At 37.6% G+C, this 15,623-nt stretch overlaps 5 protein-coding genes across 8 annotated transcripts; 2 read left to right on the top strand and 3 right to left on the bottom strand.

Moving 5' to 3' along the window:
* Positions 1 to 48: 48 nt before the first annotated feature.
* Positions 49 to 2,703, bottom strand: LOC113674361 (uncharacterized). Of its 3 annotated transcripts, none has more exons than XM_027190840.2 (3): positions 2,497 to 2,703; positions 1,390 to 1,446; positions 49 to 918 (listed from the first exon to the last, which is right to left on the bottom strand). In XM_027190840.2, the coding sequence occupies exons 1-3, from the start codon at positions 2,563 to 2,565 to the stop codon at positions 298 to 300; spliced, it is 747 nt and encodes a 248-aa protein (XP_027046641.2). In that variant the 5' UTR covers positions 2,566 to 2,703; the 3' UTR covers positions 49 to 297. The 3 variants fall into 3 exon arrangements, with proteins under 3 accessions (XP_027046641.2, XP_089066962.1, XP_089066959.1); XM_089210836.1 differs by having other exon boundaries at positions 1,390 to 1,422; XM_089210833.1 differs by lacking the exon at positions 2,497 to 2,703 and adding an exon at positions 2,247 to 2,442.
* A 158-nt stretch (positions 2,704 to 2,861) lies between these two features.
* On the top strand, positions 2,862 to 4,975 carry LOC113674382 (uncharacterized). Of its 2 annotated transcripts, none has more exons than XM_027190866.2 (3): positions 2,862 to 3,481; positions 3,647 to 3,787; positions 4,306 to 4,975. In XM_027190866.2, exons 1-3 carry the CDS (start codon positions 2,911 to 2,913, stop codon positions 4,641 to 4,643), a joined length of 1,050 nt encoding a protein of 349 aa, XP_027046667.2. In that variant the 5' UTR covers positions 2,862 to 2,910; the 3' UTR covers positions 4,644 to 4,975. The 2 variants fall into 2 exon arrangements, with proteins under 2 accessions (XP_027046667.2, XP_027046666.2); XM_027190865.2 differs by having other exon boundaries at positions 2,866 to 3,481; positions 4,300 to 4,975.
* On the bottom strand, positions 4,675 to 6,555 carry LOC113674383 (COX assembly mitochondrial protein homolog). Its single transcript, XM_027190867.2, has 3 exons — positions 6,376 to 6,555; positions 6,194 to 6,284; positions 4,675 to 5,371 (listed from the first exon to the last, which is right to left on the bottom strand). Exons 1-3 carry the CDS (start codon positions 6,530 to 6,532, stop codon positions 5,245 to 5,247), a joined length of 375 nt encoding a protein of 124 aa, XP_027046668.2. The 5' UTR covers positions 6,533 to 6,555; the 3' UTR covers positions 4,675 to 5,244.
* A 640-nt stretch (positions 6,556 to 7,195) lies between these two features.
* LOC113674336 (COX assembly mitochondrial protein homolog) lies at positions 7,196 to 9,880 on the bottom strand. Its single transcript, XM_027190814.2, has 3 exons — positions 9,763 to 9,880; positions 8,924 to 9,014; positions 7,196 to 7,950 (listed from the first exon to the last, which is right to left on the bottom strand). The coding sequence occupies exons 1-3, from the start codon at positions 9,842 to 9,844 to the stop codon at positions 7,887 to 7,889; spliced, it is 237 nt and encodes a 78-aa protein (XP_027046615.1). The 5' UTR covers positions 9,845 to 9,880; the 3' UTR covers positions 7,196 to 7,886.
* Positions 9,881 to 9,920: 40 nt separating this feature from the next.
* LOC113674384 (progestin and adipoQ receptor family member 4) lies at positions 9,921 to 13,103 on the top strand. Its single transcript, XM_027190868.2, has 2 exons — positions 9,921 to 10,191; positions 11,366 to 13,103. The coding sequence occupies exons 1-2, from the start codon at positions 9,975 to 9,977 to the stop codon at positions 12,022 to 12,024; spliced, it is 876 nt and encodes a 291-aa protein (XP_027046669.2). The 5' UTR covers positions 9,921 to 9,974; the 3' UTR covers positions 12,025 to 13,103.
* The last annotated feature ends 2,520 nt before the right edge of the window (positions 13,104 to 15,623 follow it).

Here is a 15,623-nt window from a genome sequence, read left to right as displayed (position 1 = left end):
TTTGCTTTCCTTTTGTTAGAAAAAAAAAAAAAAACAGTCGTGATAGTAAAATGTCAGTTCTCCTTTTATTTATTTATCAAAGTTTCCTTACAGTTTTCCCCACTTAAGTTACCCTTCTAGCCGCAGTTTACCTTAAAAGGGTTAAAAAAAAAAAAAAAAAAGAAAAAACGAAAAGAAATGAAACGCTAGCAGGCCTTAATGTTTTAGAACTCCAATCTAATTTGCATTTCTAATAAGATGCTCGACCTTCTCTGAATCTGTTGGTTTTGATTTCACACTCTGTGAGAGCTTTTTCTTCTATGCATCATCTTCTATGATGGAGACTTTGATAAACCTGATTCCAACCCTTTCACCCTCGTCAGATTTGTACACCTCCAGAGTGAGTCCCTTACTGGGCATTAGTCGGTTGATGTAGCCAGCGGTCCTCACGAAGCCTCCGTCATGCGCAATGTAGCATGACCCCCAACGTTCATCCAACTTGAGGGTGATGATAAACTGGCCGGGGTAGAAAGAGTCGGTAGGTTTCGGCTTCAACGGTCCGTAACGAGCAGACTTTAAGGTGCGACCAGAATCACCTTCTATTCTGTAGCATGGGGAACTCGAATCTGTACCATAATTCCCTTTGTCACGTGTTTCAAACCCGATCATTCTGATACCATCTGAAACGCCATATCGAATATCGCTGTCTGTCGTCTGGCCAATGTTAACGTCATTTGCGACCGTGATCTCAACAGTCAGCGGTGTTGAATCTTTAAGCACACCAGCAGGAATCATGGGAACTTTAAGTAGAGCAGGGTTCTTCTCAGAGCCTGCGTTGAAAGTGAGCTGTGCAGCAGTTAGCGAACGAGAGCTGTCAATATAGGACGCATGCGCCTCCAGCCAAGATGGAGTCATGGTTTGATGATAGATAACTCTTTGCTGCAAAAAAGGAATATTGACAAGTTTACTTAGAAGTTATTTAGCACCTTATGTTAATTCAAAAATTATCAATGAAATATGAATTAAGATGGTCCATTGATTTACCATATAACTTCACTAAGTGTTTGAGTAAATTCGAAAAAATGGGCCAGTTACATGAAATAGAAGCTTCCTAATAAAATCTTCGGGAATAAAATGTCGTCAGGGGTAATGGGCTCCTGATTTCATAAAAAAAGGCAAACAAGATTTTGTCGTCATTTATCATTCATGTCGCCATTCTTTTCCGTGTTTACATTTAACAAGAACCATTTCAAATTGTGCAATGGTACTCGAAAAAATATCAGTTGAAAATGACGAAGGTTGTCTTTCTAAAGGTAGTATCGAGTTCGTGAACTCGTTCCAGTTTTCCTGGCTGGTCTTCAAACATCCGGAGGTGGGGCACTTTTGGTAATAAAAAGCCACGTAACTTACCTGTGCCTTGCAGGGGTATGTTGAGCACGCTGACTGGAAAAAACAGGAAGGAGTGACCTTAGAAAAACGGAAAATATACAATTATATAATAAGTTCAGTTATGCACGCACTCTGATTGGTTCTCACTTATGATCTATTGGAGGACAGACGTATAGATGACGTCATCATTAGAACTTTTTTTCAATTCTTGATTATATAAAACAAATAGATTCCAAGTTGCCGTGCGTCTGTTCAGTAATAGATCACAGAGGACGGTAAAATGTGTTAAAAACATCAGTGACACGCTCGGTTGAGCCTCGTGTGCCACTTTTTTGTTCTTACCACATTTTGACGTCATCTGTGATCTATTACTGAACAGACGCACGGCAACTTGGAATCTAGTTGTTAATTAGAAACTGAATATTCAGGATCTTCATTCCCGATCCCCGCCGGCATAATGCTTTTTTTGTGATCGCAAGTTTTTTTTTCTTAGAGTGGAATTAAAGATATGCGGCTGTGAATTCCACAAGTTTGATCTGCTAGAAAAGCACAGGATTATTCTCGTGTAATTACTGATAAGTAAATTCAGCCGCCTGGTCTACATTAGATGCTTCATATGAATTAAGTCAATCAGCCCATGGCTCGTACTCCATATCAGATCGTAAACAATCAAAGATCGCAGTGCCGCATTTCACAGAGAATTTGCTTAATCTTTCCCAAAATTCCATACTCAAATAATTACTACGGATCATTCATTCCATAAATAGAATTTTCACTGAAAAGACGTTACAAAGAAAAACTTCTCAACTTTCGTTTCCATTACAAGCCGCCGATCGCTTCACGAAAAGACACGAAAAGTCAGTAATTTACTTACTTACCAGTTTTTGTAAACGATATGACGACAGTATGGTTATTGGCTTACAAGTAACCATGAAAAACAAATGTTATTTGAGAGTGATTATTCAAATTGAGTGGCAAAATTTTGCGTTTAGTCCGAGCGTTGTAAACATAAATATTTTTTTATAGTTTCGCCCTATTCGTCTCCGTAGTCAGTTGTGACTAATTTTGCCGATATTCACATCGTCAAAGTATTTTAAAAAATCCTTAAAATGAAATTAAGTCACTCACTGGGCAAAGAAATGTCACCAAATATACGACTGCCAAGCCTGTGTTTGAAAAAGTGGGAAAGAACGCCATGCCTCACTCAGCTGTAGATTTGTGAAACTTCAACAGCAGCGTTACGTTAAGATATCAGGATTAAAATGACGCATCAGCTCATTGTCTTGTTAATTTAATGCAATTTGGAGCACGAACTTTTACGAGCAAGAACATTGTTTACATTTATCTCCAATTACCATAAAGTAAGTAGTGCAATTATTTTTCTTCCCTAAATATAATTTTAATCGGAAGAAATCATGATTTCGGAATAAAGATGGTGTGTTTTTTTTCCTGATGCACAACTCTTGATATAAATTACGTTCTTTCAAATGTCGCAGTGAAGCAAAGCATCTTCAGGGGTCTGGGAACCAAAACCAAGATAAAATGGCGGTTGAATTTGTACAGGAAGCTCTTGAAAAGTGTCGCGTTCTTAGAGATAAAATTTGGCATAGTGCCACTTCATCTGAAGAGAAATCTATACGAATATATTTATCAGATGCATTATTTTCTAGCGCAGTTGCTGGAATAACGTTTCCAGTATTTCTAGGATGTTTACAAACTGGAATCTTTCGTCCTTTACGTATTTCCTCAAACCTTTTGTTCGCTCCTGTCTGTGGCTGTATTTCGGTATTCATATCAGGGGGTTGTGCCTCACTGTTGCTTCTATCGAGCTTTTCATTTATCGGAAAAAATGATTGGCACAAAACTTTACTAGATAAACGCCAAGGGTATGTTCATGTTCCAAACGAATATTCATTAGCGATTTCAGTGCGTCCCGCGGATGTTCCACTGTGTGGATTTGGGAGTTTGATCGTGTTTAGGATCTTGGGAGGACGATTTCGATCAGTGTTACCAAGCAGCTTGATTCATCCAGGAGCATTTGCTAGAAAGTACTTTCCAGCCAAAGGACAGAATTATGCATCTGCAACTGTTAGAAGAAGGCTTCGTTTGTTGGGTGAGTTTTGCTGAGTACATCCCGCGAACAAGTGCACTGTACAAGTCCTCTTTATTTGCTAGCACTGAGCAATTATCTCTAGTTTGATCAACACCATATCTACTGCACTGATCGACCGAATCTGATGATGGGTGCCAGGCTTAGTTTGTATTATATTTTGTGCAGGAAGGAAATATGGCTGTCACTCCTGTGGAAGACGATGGTGGACATCTTTTGTTGGGGACCACATACCTCCGAATAAGTTGGTTAGAGAAGGACAGCAACAAAGATTTTATCCACAGTGCACCCACTGCTCATATTTACAAGGTGAAAGTTCGTAAACTAGGACTACTGTTTAAGAGGCATAAAAGTACTAATATGGGCATGTTTGCTATTGAAAAATCATTGTTACTGCATGCAAAATTTATGATTAGATGAAACAACCACAAGGAACTTATATAAGTAGACAGTGTATGTGAAATTGGTTACAGTGCAAATATTTTTGCAGATAAGGCAAGAGTCAATTGTCACTTCCTTGCTCTTCACCTGTTTAACCATAAGTGATTACTTAATTTTTTAAGAGTTAAGAATTTTTTTTTTAATTAGAGAATCTCTATTTAATTGATGACTGATGTTAAATTTTGGCCTTTGACTTTTTTAACTCCCACTTTTAATTGATGTGCAACTTCTCATGGCAATATTACTAAATAACTCAGCAAACAGGTAATGAGAGTTGACATTGTTCTAAGCTGTGGGAAATTAGCTGGATTTCACATCCAAAATGAGTTACAGTAGTAGAACCAGTTCACCAATGAAAGCAGCTTCTCTCTTCTCACCAGGAGCAGCTTTGTCTTCCATGTCAAGACTGCAACGTATCAAAACACATGGCACATCTTTAAGACTCTATCATTTATGGTTACCACTACCACTTCCACTGGCAGTTCTTAGGAATTACATCAATGAAAACTCTGGTGTAAAAGAACTAGATGAAAACTCTGTTTCAAAAGAGGCTGATGAGGACTCTACTTCAAAAGAAGCTAATGAAGACTCTGGTACAAAAGAGGTCAATAAAGGGTCTGACTTTGCAGATGAAATCCAAGATGGATATTTGCATACAATCCTGAATGGAGTGCTAATCCTTTTGAAAATTAAGAAAAAAGATGATAGTGAAGACTATGATTGAATCAGAATATAAGAAAGATGTGCATGAGAAATTGTTTTATAATTTTTTTATTTTCTTTGAAGATTGACTAGTTTACTACTCAAGTTTAATGCTGTACACATTCAAGTTACTGCAAATGCTCTTATGTGCCTTATTTCCAGGGTTTGTTCAAATAGGGCTAATAGGGGAAGATGCAGTTAGAGAAAGTTTACCATATTCTTGAAACATGACACTATTCTTCTTGTAACCATTGCATGAGATTAGTTAGCACCTAAACTGCAATATCACATTCAACTTCAAAGTGAAATCAACTGTAAAAGATATTTACACGAAATAAAATGTTCTTTCTCATATTTTGAGTGCGTTGACACACCAGCTCCATCTTTAATTTCAATCTGCTTTTTAGCTTCCAGATGGTTTTAAATAGAACTTCTGCTTATCATGTTAGTTCTCCTTATAAGGAGCAGAATGTGATCTGAACTTAACACCAAATTCTCTCCTCTTGTTCACAGGGATGTAGACCAATTAGAGAGGAGATTTTATGGGTAAAACCAGAAGTGTAACTTCTCCAGCTCTTTTCATTGTAACAGTTTTTTTCACATTGTGATCATTCAATTCTGTTTTATATTGTTGATTCTTTTTTCGTCAGATTTGCTGACTTTCCTGACTGAGCAAAGTCCTTTTGATAATCTTCTCTTTTCTTCAGGTACTCTTGTCGACATTCTTCAAAAAGTTCTTTGTCCTGGTAGCTGAAAGAAAATAAAGATAACTTTATTACTATGATAATGTTTGACATTTAAAAAACAACAACAATGCAAAAAGGACTTCTGAAAATAAAAATAAAATATGGATGCAGTGTTAAATGTAGGAGCAGGCCCTCTTGATTTCTGACCAAACCCCAGGTTTGTAGGATGTGAGTATCCTTAATTTTTTGAGGTCACCTTGTGTTGCAATGAAATTGAGATTAAAATTTGATGCCCAAAGATCACTCAGCCATAGAAGGTCAAACTCTTAGGCTTAGTCTGTAGTTCCTGTTGTTTGAGCGCATCACTCATGGAGCTACTGCGGTGCATGAACAGCACTCCAACAGCTCCCTATGGTGCACTCACAACAATTTTCATCACTAATTTTTTTTTTTTTTACTTATGCAACTGACTTCAATGAGAAGGAGGGACTGCTAGAAGTCTAGAGCTTCACTAGTTAGTGATCATTTCTTTGATTCATGTGACCTTTAAGTGTGATTCAGGGGAGATGCTGTGAGGATAAATTAGTTGCTAGTCACCCCTTAGGAATTTAAAGTTTGAGATTATTGCTCCCCTCACCCTACGTTATGTGTAGTAACAGCCAATATCTTGAATAAAGATGAGCCTGGAAGGAGATGGGCGGACCATTTTTGATAGTTTTTTCAGCGCGTGTTTAAACTCTTTTAAAATTCTACCCCTGAAAAAGCGTTTGGTCTATACTGGAAACCACAGGCAAAGTCGATAACAAAGATTAATAAAGTAAACTAAATGTTTTTGGTACTTCTTATTACGTACTTCCGAACGTTTAACGAAATTTTCAATACTTACTAGCTAGTCAAACAGTCTTTCATCGCTTGATTCTCTTTGCGGCAAGTCCATAAAATTGATACAGTTCTCCCTTTTGCACACTGCGTAAAAGCTGTCAAAAAGGCCAGCATCGTTACCCAGATCATGTAATTATGCAATGAAGAATTCAGAAGAACTTGTATTAGAAAGCGAGGACAGTTTACCTTGCACGAGATCATCACATTTAGCCTTTGCCTTCTCTCTTAAGATTTTCGGGATAATGACTTCTGTTTCTACATGCCTCAAATGTTCTCCGCTTGCCCAAGGTGCGATTTTATCAGAGACCTCACCTTGTCCACTTTCTTTCTTGGTAGTAGCCATATTGAAAATGACCCATCAGTCTTTGCGAGCGTACAGTTTGTTCGCTATCTAGTGTCAGCGGTCAATCTTGTAACCAGTGCTTTTCAATGAGCACGTTTGTCTTCTGGGGATGGAGAGGAGTGTAACTTAAAAGGATGAGCAAAAAACACAAACAAAAAGGGGGAGAATATGTGTGAAAAAGGCACTGGGTAGTTGCTCAGCACTTGTTTAAAATTTTTGACTGAGACCAGTTCACAATAGCTAAATAGTCGGAGGGGGGAGGGGGGGAGGGGGGACTTTTGCCAATTGGCCTCCTATAACAGACCAGTATTTACTGCCCAGCAGGGCTGACCATGACTCTATGAAACCTGGGGATTGTACTGCATATACTTGTTGCCAAGGAAAACTTTCAATAGAGCATTTTCTTTTTATGTTTGTGTATAATTATATAGAGAAGAAATAATGCCAGGCTTATGTACAAATGCATTGTGCCAAGCATTGTAATGTCAAAGAAATAAAAGCCATTGAAAAAAGCAAATCAGAATGGGAACTAATTACCAGTTCAAGCTATTACTAATAACTGGCTGACCAGAAAACTGAATGGGTGAACTGTGAGAATGTAATTTTAGGTCATTTCTTTTTAATTTTATGTTTTTCAGTGGATTAAATGACATAAAACATAAATTAATTTTTTTCATTTATTAATGTATATTTTTAAAAGGTTATTTGGTTTTGAAATATTAAAGTTGGTATTCTGGGCAAAAATATGCAACAACTTTGCCAAAGATTATCTTTTCTGTCAAAAAGACCTAAGTTTTCCTTGATGATAGTCCATTGCACAGGTGATGAAAAAAAACTAAAGAAAGATTCTTCCTAAGGCAATTTAATGTTGCAAACTCATGACTGTTTATTTGGCCAGTCATGTTTGATTAGGAGTTTAAGTGGATGGTGGGGGGAGGGGATGGGGAGAGGTAATTTCTATTGGCCCACCACCTTCCTTTTGGGCATTGCTCAACCACTTGGTACAGATTTCTTTCTCTCCCTTAGCCTTCTGCGGCTGTAAAAATCAAAGATGGCAGCTATAATTTTCACTGAAAAAAAATTCTGAGCACTTGCTCACCAAAACTATGTCAGTCTGCTCTGTAAGCTAAGTTTGCTTCCACTCTTTTTTTTTTTAAACAAAGGTTATATCTGTCTTGAAAAATCAAAAGCAAAACTAAAAAAAGTAATGAAAAGAATAATGTTCTAATTTGTCTCTTGACATCATTTTGTTCACAGTTCTTTCTCTTCCAGGCAGTTATCATGAACAGAATGTGATCCACATCAGTTTGAAGGATCATCAGTGATCTAGAATTCTCAAAAACTTGTTCTTCATTTACTTGCCCTTGACTGTTCTTAAATATTCTTCCTTGTATTTTTTAAAGTTGGCTTTTCTATAGCTGAAATGAAAAGCAAGAAATATCAACATGAAAACTCAAACTATTCGCCCTTAGCTTAGGACAAGGTTGGCACAAACAAGGGAACAAGTTTTTTAATTACTTGAACAGTTCAATGGAAGGAACAGTCATAGTTTTTAGGAGGAAGTCTCTCCAGCTTGTTCTACAGGAACACAGATGAGGGTTGTGCTTTTTTTCACCTTAACATATCAGTTTCTACAACCATTAATCAAGACTGTGTTGAGATTAATAATTAGATTCCAAGTTGCCATCCCATTTTCAGTAATGTATTATATATAATGCCAAAATGTGCTAAGAACAAACAAGTGACATGCAAAGCCCAGTCAAGTGTGTCACACTGATCACTGCATGTCACTGAGCACTTATGTCATTGTTGAAGGGGGGGGGGGACAGGGGATCACAGCCTCCCACTTCCCATACCATGTTATCCCACCTCCCATACTTTTATGCCCCTCTGCCTCCTGACTCCCACCCTCCATTGAATAACTCCTAATACAGGTTAATAAAAAGGATCACAAACCTGATCAATTTAGTCTCTGACAACATTCAACCCGACTCTCATTGATTGCTGTGGAATTTGGACTATTGCAGCTTGCAAGACACTTACAAATTCATGCATGACCAATCACATAACCAAATTCAATAGGTATCCAATTTCACCAGTATTATGCTGTTTTTTTCAGCCTAAGAAAAAAACTACATATCCTTGCTTATAAAATTTTATTTTATGCTTGTGGACATCAAATGGGAGTGAAAAAAATTAAGTGGGTGCTGGTTTTTTACTAGATGATAAGCAGTGGGAAACTACAGAAAAGCTCTTTTATGATTTGTGTTCCCACTCCCTGCCGTCATATAGCTCCAACCCTCTTTTGCCCCCCGATCTTCCAGGTTCCCACCCTCCTGTCCCCTTCCACACTGTTACTGGTCTTGAGAACTGGACTAAGGTTTTACTTACAATCCTTCCATACACTGTTTCATGGCTTTGTGTTCTGGGCGACAGGTCCAAGCTAAAGAGATGGTACGGTCCTGTGCACATTCTAGAAAGGCTTGTGAACAAAGAAATACAAAACTGAGTGAAGGCAATACTTAAACTCAATAGCTCTACAAAAAATAAACTGACATTACCTGTGCTTAGCAAGGTGGTATAGTTATACATCTTAAACTTTGTTACATTCCCATTTAACACCAAAAAGTAATTTTTCCAAATGGCATCAATATAATTTATTTTCAAGCAGAGAAAGAAAAAGATAAGCTTTAGGATATTGCTTGTCTGATCTACTGGAGATAAAATTGTATGAAATATATAACATTCAGTATAGAAAATTCACATCGATATATTCTTGGGAGTGAAAGGTTAAATATCAGTTTACCTTTGTTTCAAAAACAGTTTAATGCGGTGATAAGGGTATTATCCTTTCTCATAATAAAGCTGGCTACCACATCACCCATTTTTCATTTTCAGCCACATTCACCGCATACAATAATACGATAAAAAAATCCAAAATTCGCACGCGCGTGCTGAAGGGTATAACCTCTTACTTCTCCAGCTTCCATGAGCGAATCTATGGTTCTGGCGTGCAAATGAACGCCCATTTACCATACTCTGCATACAACGCGAGATTTATTGGCCAAAGTACAGATTTTTCAGGGAAATATGTACGACGTTGGCAAAATATCATAGGAGTCTTTGTCTTTGCGAGATAATAATGAATTTTAAATTCTTTCCAAACGCAAATTTCCAAATAAGAGAAAAGCCATGTAATACCTAGTGTCAATCAACCTTAGACTTAGTACCTTTTACCAAGGGACTGCACTGCAATTTAGCTTTTTCGTACATCCAAGCTTTCAGGTCATCAACATCAAGTTCGTCCGCCATCTTTGATTTTACCCATCATTCAATGGCACCACGGTGGTCGAGTAAGCCTTGGGCTGAGGGCTTTTTTTAGTTTAATCTTAGTGTGGTCGAGAAAGCCGGTTGTTATGGAATGTATCAGTAACCCTTAATAATGGCGAAAAACGGCTCTATAAATCATCTTAGAGATAACCACACCAAAGAGAAGAAAATATCTAAAGCGCCGATTCTATTTAAACTAGAATCTTGTCCTCCATGGCTGCAATTTAACAAATATATTCGGGGAAGTTATCGATGTAACTTATCAACGCGCCAATGCGTAGACAGCTTGTTTTACGTCCACAACGAAACGTTCAATATTTATTCGCACGGTAAGTAAGAAAATAGTTTTAGATGTTTCCACTGCTTTGTTATTTAACGCAAACTTCGGGAATTTTGGAGAGAGAAATAGGAACTCGTGAAAAGTTACAGACATCAGCACATCCGATTATTAATTTATTAACTTAAAACTCATTTAATATTAACTTGATGTAATATTTTTTTTTCGATCAGGAAATCAAACTCAAGTGTAAGTTAATATGCACACATTGAAGTTAAACTGAATTAAGACCTACATGCTTCTTTCAATGTTTTTTTTTCAGCTGTACTAGGTTTTGGTTTCACTTCTTTTGATTGGGTCAGAATGTTTCAATATACTTTCTAAACATTAATTTTTATTATAACATGGCTAGTAAATTTGTGTCATCAAATTCAATTGTGCGAGCGTGCTTCATATTCCTATTGTGCACGTTCATGACGTCAGCAAACAAATCCCCCGAGAAAAAAAATTTCCATTGGGTTGAAAATGTTATAAAACAATTGGTTCATGCGTCAGCTGTGCGTTCATCAGGATATGAAGTACTTGGGAAGTTTGGAGAGCACTCAAGAAGCTAGAGTTGTTCTCGGCTATGCCTTGAGCAACTCTTATGCATCTTTTGTGCCCTCCAAACTTCTCGCGTGCTTCATATCTTGATGCACGTAACGCATGCTCACGTATGAACCAATTGTTAAATTGATGGCTTCTCTGTTTGTTATTATCCAAAAGTGAGGTCAAGAACATTAAATCCTTTAACTCCCAAGATCTGATTGTTAATCACCTATAGATGTTAAACATTTTCTTGTAAATTTGTTAGTACAAGAATTTGGTGTTTGATCAAGATAACAACTTCTACCTGGTAAATTTGAGTTTTCTCATTACCTATTCACTGAACAATTTATGGAAATTATAGGTAGAACTTACATGTTAATTACTTTTGGGATTTAACCCTTTAACTCTCAGATCAAATTTGTGATTTTCTTATTGTCAACCATAAAATTCTTATTATGTAAGTTCAGAGAATTCAGTATGGGATCAACTTATTATCCTCAAATTTATATTTTTCTTTTTTCTCATCACTTACACAGTTGATATTGTATTAATCTTGTAAGAGGAAATTCTGTCTTGGTCACTCACGGGAGTGAAAGGGTTAGAGGATTTAATGAAACAATTTCACCTATTTATTTCAGGTATTCCCTGTGCATTTTTTGTGGTGCTAATCCCCATAACAGCAAGTGCAGCAAGTCTGGCCGACCCACTATGGTTTTTTCTTCACTATTTCTCCTGCTTTGCTCCATTCTTGGCTAGCCCTATTTATCATTTATTTATGTGTCATCAAAATGGACAGGATTCATACAAGCATCTACTCACTTTGGACGTCTGTGGTATCTGGGCAATTAATGCCTTTGGTGCTTTGTGTGGTATCCGTGCAACATTTTATTGTCTTCCATTTTGGCAGTTTTTGTCTCTTACAGTTTATTTGGTGATTTCCTCAAGGTGTCTATACTTTATTGTGATAGCTAACAATGCCAAAGAACGGTTCAGACCTTTTGCAGTATTTGGTGTGATGAGGTATTTCTTTGCCGCAGTTCGTCTATCATTTTATTACTTTAATGTTACCAAAAGCAGCGTCAGTGCTATGCCGTATTATTTATCAATGGATTTATTAGCTTTTATTGGTGGAGCACTCAATGTTGCTAGAATACCTGAGAGATGGTTTCCAGGTAAATGTGATATCATTGGAAACAGTCATCAAATTATGCATGTGGTTACAGTACTAAGTGTTATTTGTTTACACATTGGATCAGTAAGAGACTTTCACTGGATGAGTGAAACTCTTTGTATGTGAGGCAGGTTCTGGCTTGCGTGATGTTCTACTGGAACAAGAGTAACTTGAATGTGAGAGAACTGAAAGACAACTCCTTCTGTTGCATGGACTTACTACTTTTGCACAGCAGTCTAATTTTCTTGCACCTGTCTTGCAGAAAATTACCTAAATTGTATAGTTTTTGGCTTAAATTCCAGCCATCTTGAACTACAAATATTTTTTTTCTTGTGTAACACACAAATCTGCTAATCTATCGAGTAAAAACTGGGTAACAATTAATAGCAATATTAACAGTGTTGAAAAGAATTAAAGGATTTTGTCTGCCTTCAGATTGAAAAAAATAATAATATTGAAACATTAAGATTTTTAAATTGAGCAAGCAATTTAACTATTTTTTAAATGTGTCAAAATATTTTACAAATAAATTTAAAATTTAATAATTGTTTAATTATATGTTATTTTAACTTTAATTTTTGTAAATAGAGGAGGTGAAACATAGTCTATAACTAGTCCAGACTTTCAAACTGATTAACCTTTATCTGTTTTATCTTTATTGAGATCTTTACCCCTACTAAGGAGTTTTGGACAGCTGTTAGATTTTGAAGATAAAGGACTTTTACCAAAAGATGAAACACATTGCTGCTTGCTAATAGTAAAGGTCATTTCAACTTTCATTCTATTGGGCTTTTGGGCTTAATGTGATTTTCTTATACAGGGAAAGGAATGTTGTTTCTTTTTTAAGGAATTAGATGACATGCTAATGAACAGCTGCAAATGAGACTGGGTTGCAGAGGGCAGATTGAATTTTAAGAATTTGTATTATACTGTTTAGTGTGAGGGAACAATTCCTGAGCTGGATGTGGCTAACCATTTAATTCTCAGGATATGATAAGTGATTTTCCTTTGTTGCTGTCAAATTTTCTTATAAACTAGTGAAATAAATTTGTTTTATCGAGGAGATGCCTTAAGCTAATAAGTTCTCCACACGTGCACATTACTCCAGCAGTGAATTACTTGTTAAATGTCAATCACTTGGGAGTTACAGAGTTGAGACAGAGAGGAAAGGACTTCAATTAAAACGTAATCAATTTTGTGTCTCATTTCTCTCGTCGCTTTGCTGCTTATTTTGTGGGTTTTGCCTCTCAAAGTCCGAGAGGCTTACTTATGACTAGTAATTGGCCACATTGACCGACTTAATAAAACCACCCTTTTGATAGCATTCTACATTATATCAGCTTCAACTTAAATATGAATGTTTTCTTTTTAGAGGCATCATAGAGCTCCTAGCTGTTAATCGTTCTAGAGCTGGCTACAGCTGACGTGCAAACCAGTCACATGTTTATTAACCGCAAAGTTTGGGTGCACGCGCTTGCTCCACTAACCACCCTCTTTTCTGTGAGAACTGTGCTGATATATTAGAAATTTATTATCAGTATTTTAAAATTACAGTTTTTCAGTCAGATTTTCTGCTTTTCACAGGCTTGATTCGACTAGAACATACTACACCTGAAGAAAGTTTTGACCACCGATTCAATGCGTCGATGAAAGACGACTCAATGCGTCGATGAAAGACGACATTCTCTCCAATATGTCAAAAATGGCTCTCAGATTATCGTCGTAATTTTTGTAAGTCGAGCTTGTTCTTTGAAATCCTTATTTTTCTTCCTTTTCTAGAACTTAACTGCGGTTTAAGAGAATTGGGCAATGTAAAAGTAATTTCTCACGCGTTCAAACAAACTCCTCCCAATGTACACAAGTTTGGGAGTAAATTGTTTTTTCTTGTCGTGATGTGATTGGCTGTTGGTGTCGTCATCAGATTGTACGTGACATATTCGAAGTGTTATTTCACAATTCTTGGTCACCCGTACTCAAAGTAAAATCGTGTCTGAGACATGCGCTCACGTGTCGGGGAGTGTATTACTCCTTTTACGCAATTTGATTGGCTGTTACATGTATAATTAGTTTCATTAGCAATTGAAAAGCATCAGGCCACCTTTCGCAAGATGTATTGAGTGCTTGGTCGTGTCCCGAATAGAGTGGACTACTTTTCTTTTCCTGGTTTTTAAGAAACCATGTAGACGCATTGGCTAAAAGTTGCTATTATTCCTACTCTGGTTTTTACAGTTTGAGTCACAAAGCTTCGAGATCGCACTTGTACCGCAGTTATAAAATCGAAGAGCACAGCAACACAATCCAAACCCTTCGATTGCTTTGATCATACCTTTCTCTACCTGATAAAAAAAGATGTCGTCTATCCCTGTCAGTGTAAACTTTGTGAGGAAACTGGCGGATAAACCAGGGACGATGAAACAACTGGATGCTGTAAGCTTTAAAAGTAGTGAAGCGGACATCGCTGGTACCAACCGCGTACAGCATGACATGCAACCCGCACTGCATGTAAAGCGAGTACAACAACATGGGTTGATCTACTGTTATGACACACATAGAATGATGCTTGCCCATTCAGCTCAGGAATTAATTCGCAATTTGCTAGAGTAGACGTTTAAAGAAATGAAACAGGAACTAAGGCGGTCCCCACGTCGCTTGAGACGCTGTGAACACTGTATCTGAACTGACCTGGTAGGCTGAGATTATGGGCGGCCGTCACCACCAAAAATACAAGGACATATTATGGGCGGCCGTCACCACCAAAAATACAAGGATGTCAAATAGATCAGCAAATACAAAGATGGTGTAAGGATCAGCTGCAGGATAGCATAGCTAATAAAGGAATGGCATGGCCAAATTATAGACAGTCTAGTTTTCCTTCGTGAAACAGAACACCCTAAACATGAATAGTTTAGCCAAATGAGAAACGGTCTAGTAGCCCATGTTGAGTTGGAACATGAGATTGTGAAATGGACTAGCTCAATTACGAATAGCTTAGCACTCATTTGCGATACAGTACTCAAACGGTGTAGCGTTGAGTTAAACGGCTCAGGGTATCGTCGAGTAGCACAGCGTACGCACAAACGGTGTAGCGTTGCGTCAAATGGCTCAGCTTAATGTAGAATGGTACAGCGTACACACATATGGTGTAGCGCTGCGGGAAATGGCTCAGCGTAATGTCGAATGGTACAGCGTACATAAAAACAGTGTAGCGTTGTGTGAAATGGCTCAGCGTAATGTCGAATGGTACAGCGTACATGCAAACAGTGTAGCGTTGCGTGAAATGGTTTAGCGTAATGTCGAATGGTACAGCGTACACACAAACAGAGTAGCGTTGCGTGAAGTGGCTTAGCATAATGTCGAATGGTACAGCGTACACACAAATGGTGTAGCGTTGCGTGAAATGGCTCAGCGTAATGTAGAATGGTACAGCGTAGACACAAATAGTGTAGCGTTCGGTCGAATAGCTTTGCAAAACATCAGACGCTCTATCTGAACATTAAATTACTTAGTATTACTTGAAATATTTCGATGTTGTGGCGAATCGTCGTGGCGTGACGTGAAGGCTATGCCATTCCTTTATTAGCTATGCTATCCTGCAGCTGATCCTTAAGCCATCTTTGTATTTGCTGATCTATACGACATCCTTGTATTTTTGGTGGTGACGGCCGCCAAGGCATCTCGCCGAAACCACCAAAAATACAAACCGCAAATGGAACAGCGATCTGCTG

The sequence above is a fragment of the Pocillopora damicornis genome, chromosome 1, assembly GCF_964200805.1.
Source record: "Pocillopora damicornis chromosome 1, jaPocDami1.2, whole genome shotgun sequence".
Lineage (NCBI taxonomy): Eukaryota > Metazoa > Cnidaria > Anthozoa > Scleractinia > Pocilloporidae > Pocillopora > Pocillopora damicornis.
The sequence above is the reverse complement of the archived record's forward strand: the minus strand, read 5'-3'. Positions and strand labels throughout refer to the sequence as shown.

Bases quoted from the DNA above. Each gene is read 5' to 3' on its own strand.
- LOC113674336 (XM_027190814.2), bottom strand. From the start codon at position 9,844: ATGGCGGACGAACTTGATGTTGATGACCTGAAAGCTTGGATGTACGAA. The intron at 9,015-9,762 runs GTACTAAGTCTA...TTTGTTCACAAG, and splicing joins GTGCAGTCCCTTGGTAAAAG to CCTTTCTAGAATGTGCACAG. The intron at 7,951-8,923 runs GTAAGTAAAACC...TTTTCATTTCAG, and splicing joins AAACAGTGTATGGAAGGATT to CTATAGAAAAGCCAACTTTA.
- LOC113674382 (XM_027190865.2), top strand. From the start codon at position 2,911: ATGGCGGTTGAATTTGTACAGGAAGCTCTTGAAAAGTGTCGCGTTCTT. The intron at 3,482-3,646 runs GTGAGTTTTGCT...TATTTTGTGCAG, and splicing joins AAGAAGGCTTCGTTTGTTGG to GAAGGAAATATGGCTGTCAC. The intron at 3,788-4,299 runs GTGAAAGTTCGT...TCTTCTCACCAG, and splicing joins CCACTGCTCATATTTACAAG to GAGCAGCTTTGTCTTCCATG.
- LOC113674383 (XM_027190867.2), bottom strand. From the start codon at position 6,532: ATGGCTACTACCAAGAAAGAAAGTGGACAAGGTGAGGTCTCTGATAAA. The intron at 6,285-6,375 runs GTAAACTGTCCT...CCTTTTTGACAG, and splicing joins ATGTGATGATCTCGTGCAAG to CTTTTACGCAGTGTGCAAAA. The intron at 5,372-6,193 runs GTAAGTATTGAA...ATTTTCTTTCAG, and splicing joins AAAGACTGTTTGACTAGCTA to CTACCAGGACAAAGAACTTT.
- LOC113674384 (XM_027190868.2), top strand. From the start codon at position 9,975: ATGGCGAAAAACGGCTCTATAAATCATCTTAGAGATAACCACACCAAA. The intron at 10,192-11,365 runs GTAAGTAAGAAA...TATTTATTTCAG, and splicing joins GTTCAATATTTATTCGCACG to GTATTCCCTGTGCATTTTTT.
- LOC113674361 (XM_027190840.2), bottom strand. From the start codon at position 2,565: ATGGCGTTCTTTCCCACTTTTTCAAACACAGGCTTGGCAGTCGTATAT. The intron at 1,447-2,496 runs GTGAGTGACTTA...CGTTTTTCTAAG, and splicing joins TGGTGACATTTCTTTGCCCA to GTCACTCCTTCCTGTTTTTT. The intron at 919-1,389 runs GTAAGTTACGTG...CCTTTTTTGCAG, and splicing joins CATACCCCTGCAAGGCACAG to CAAAGAGTTATCTATCATCA.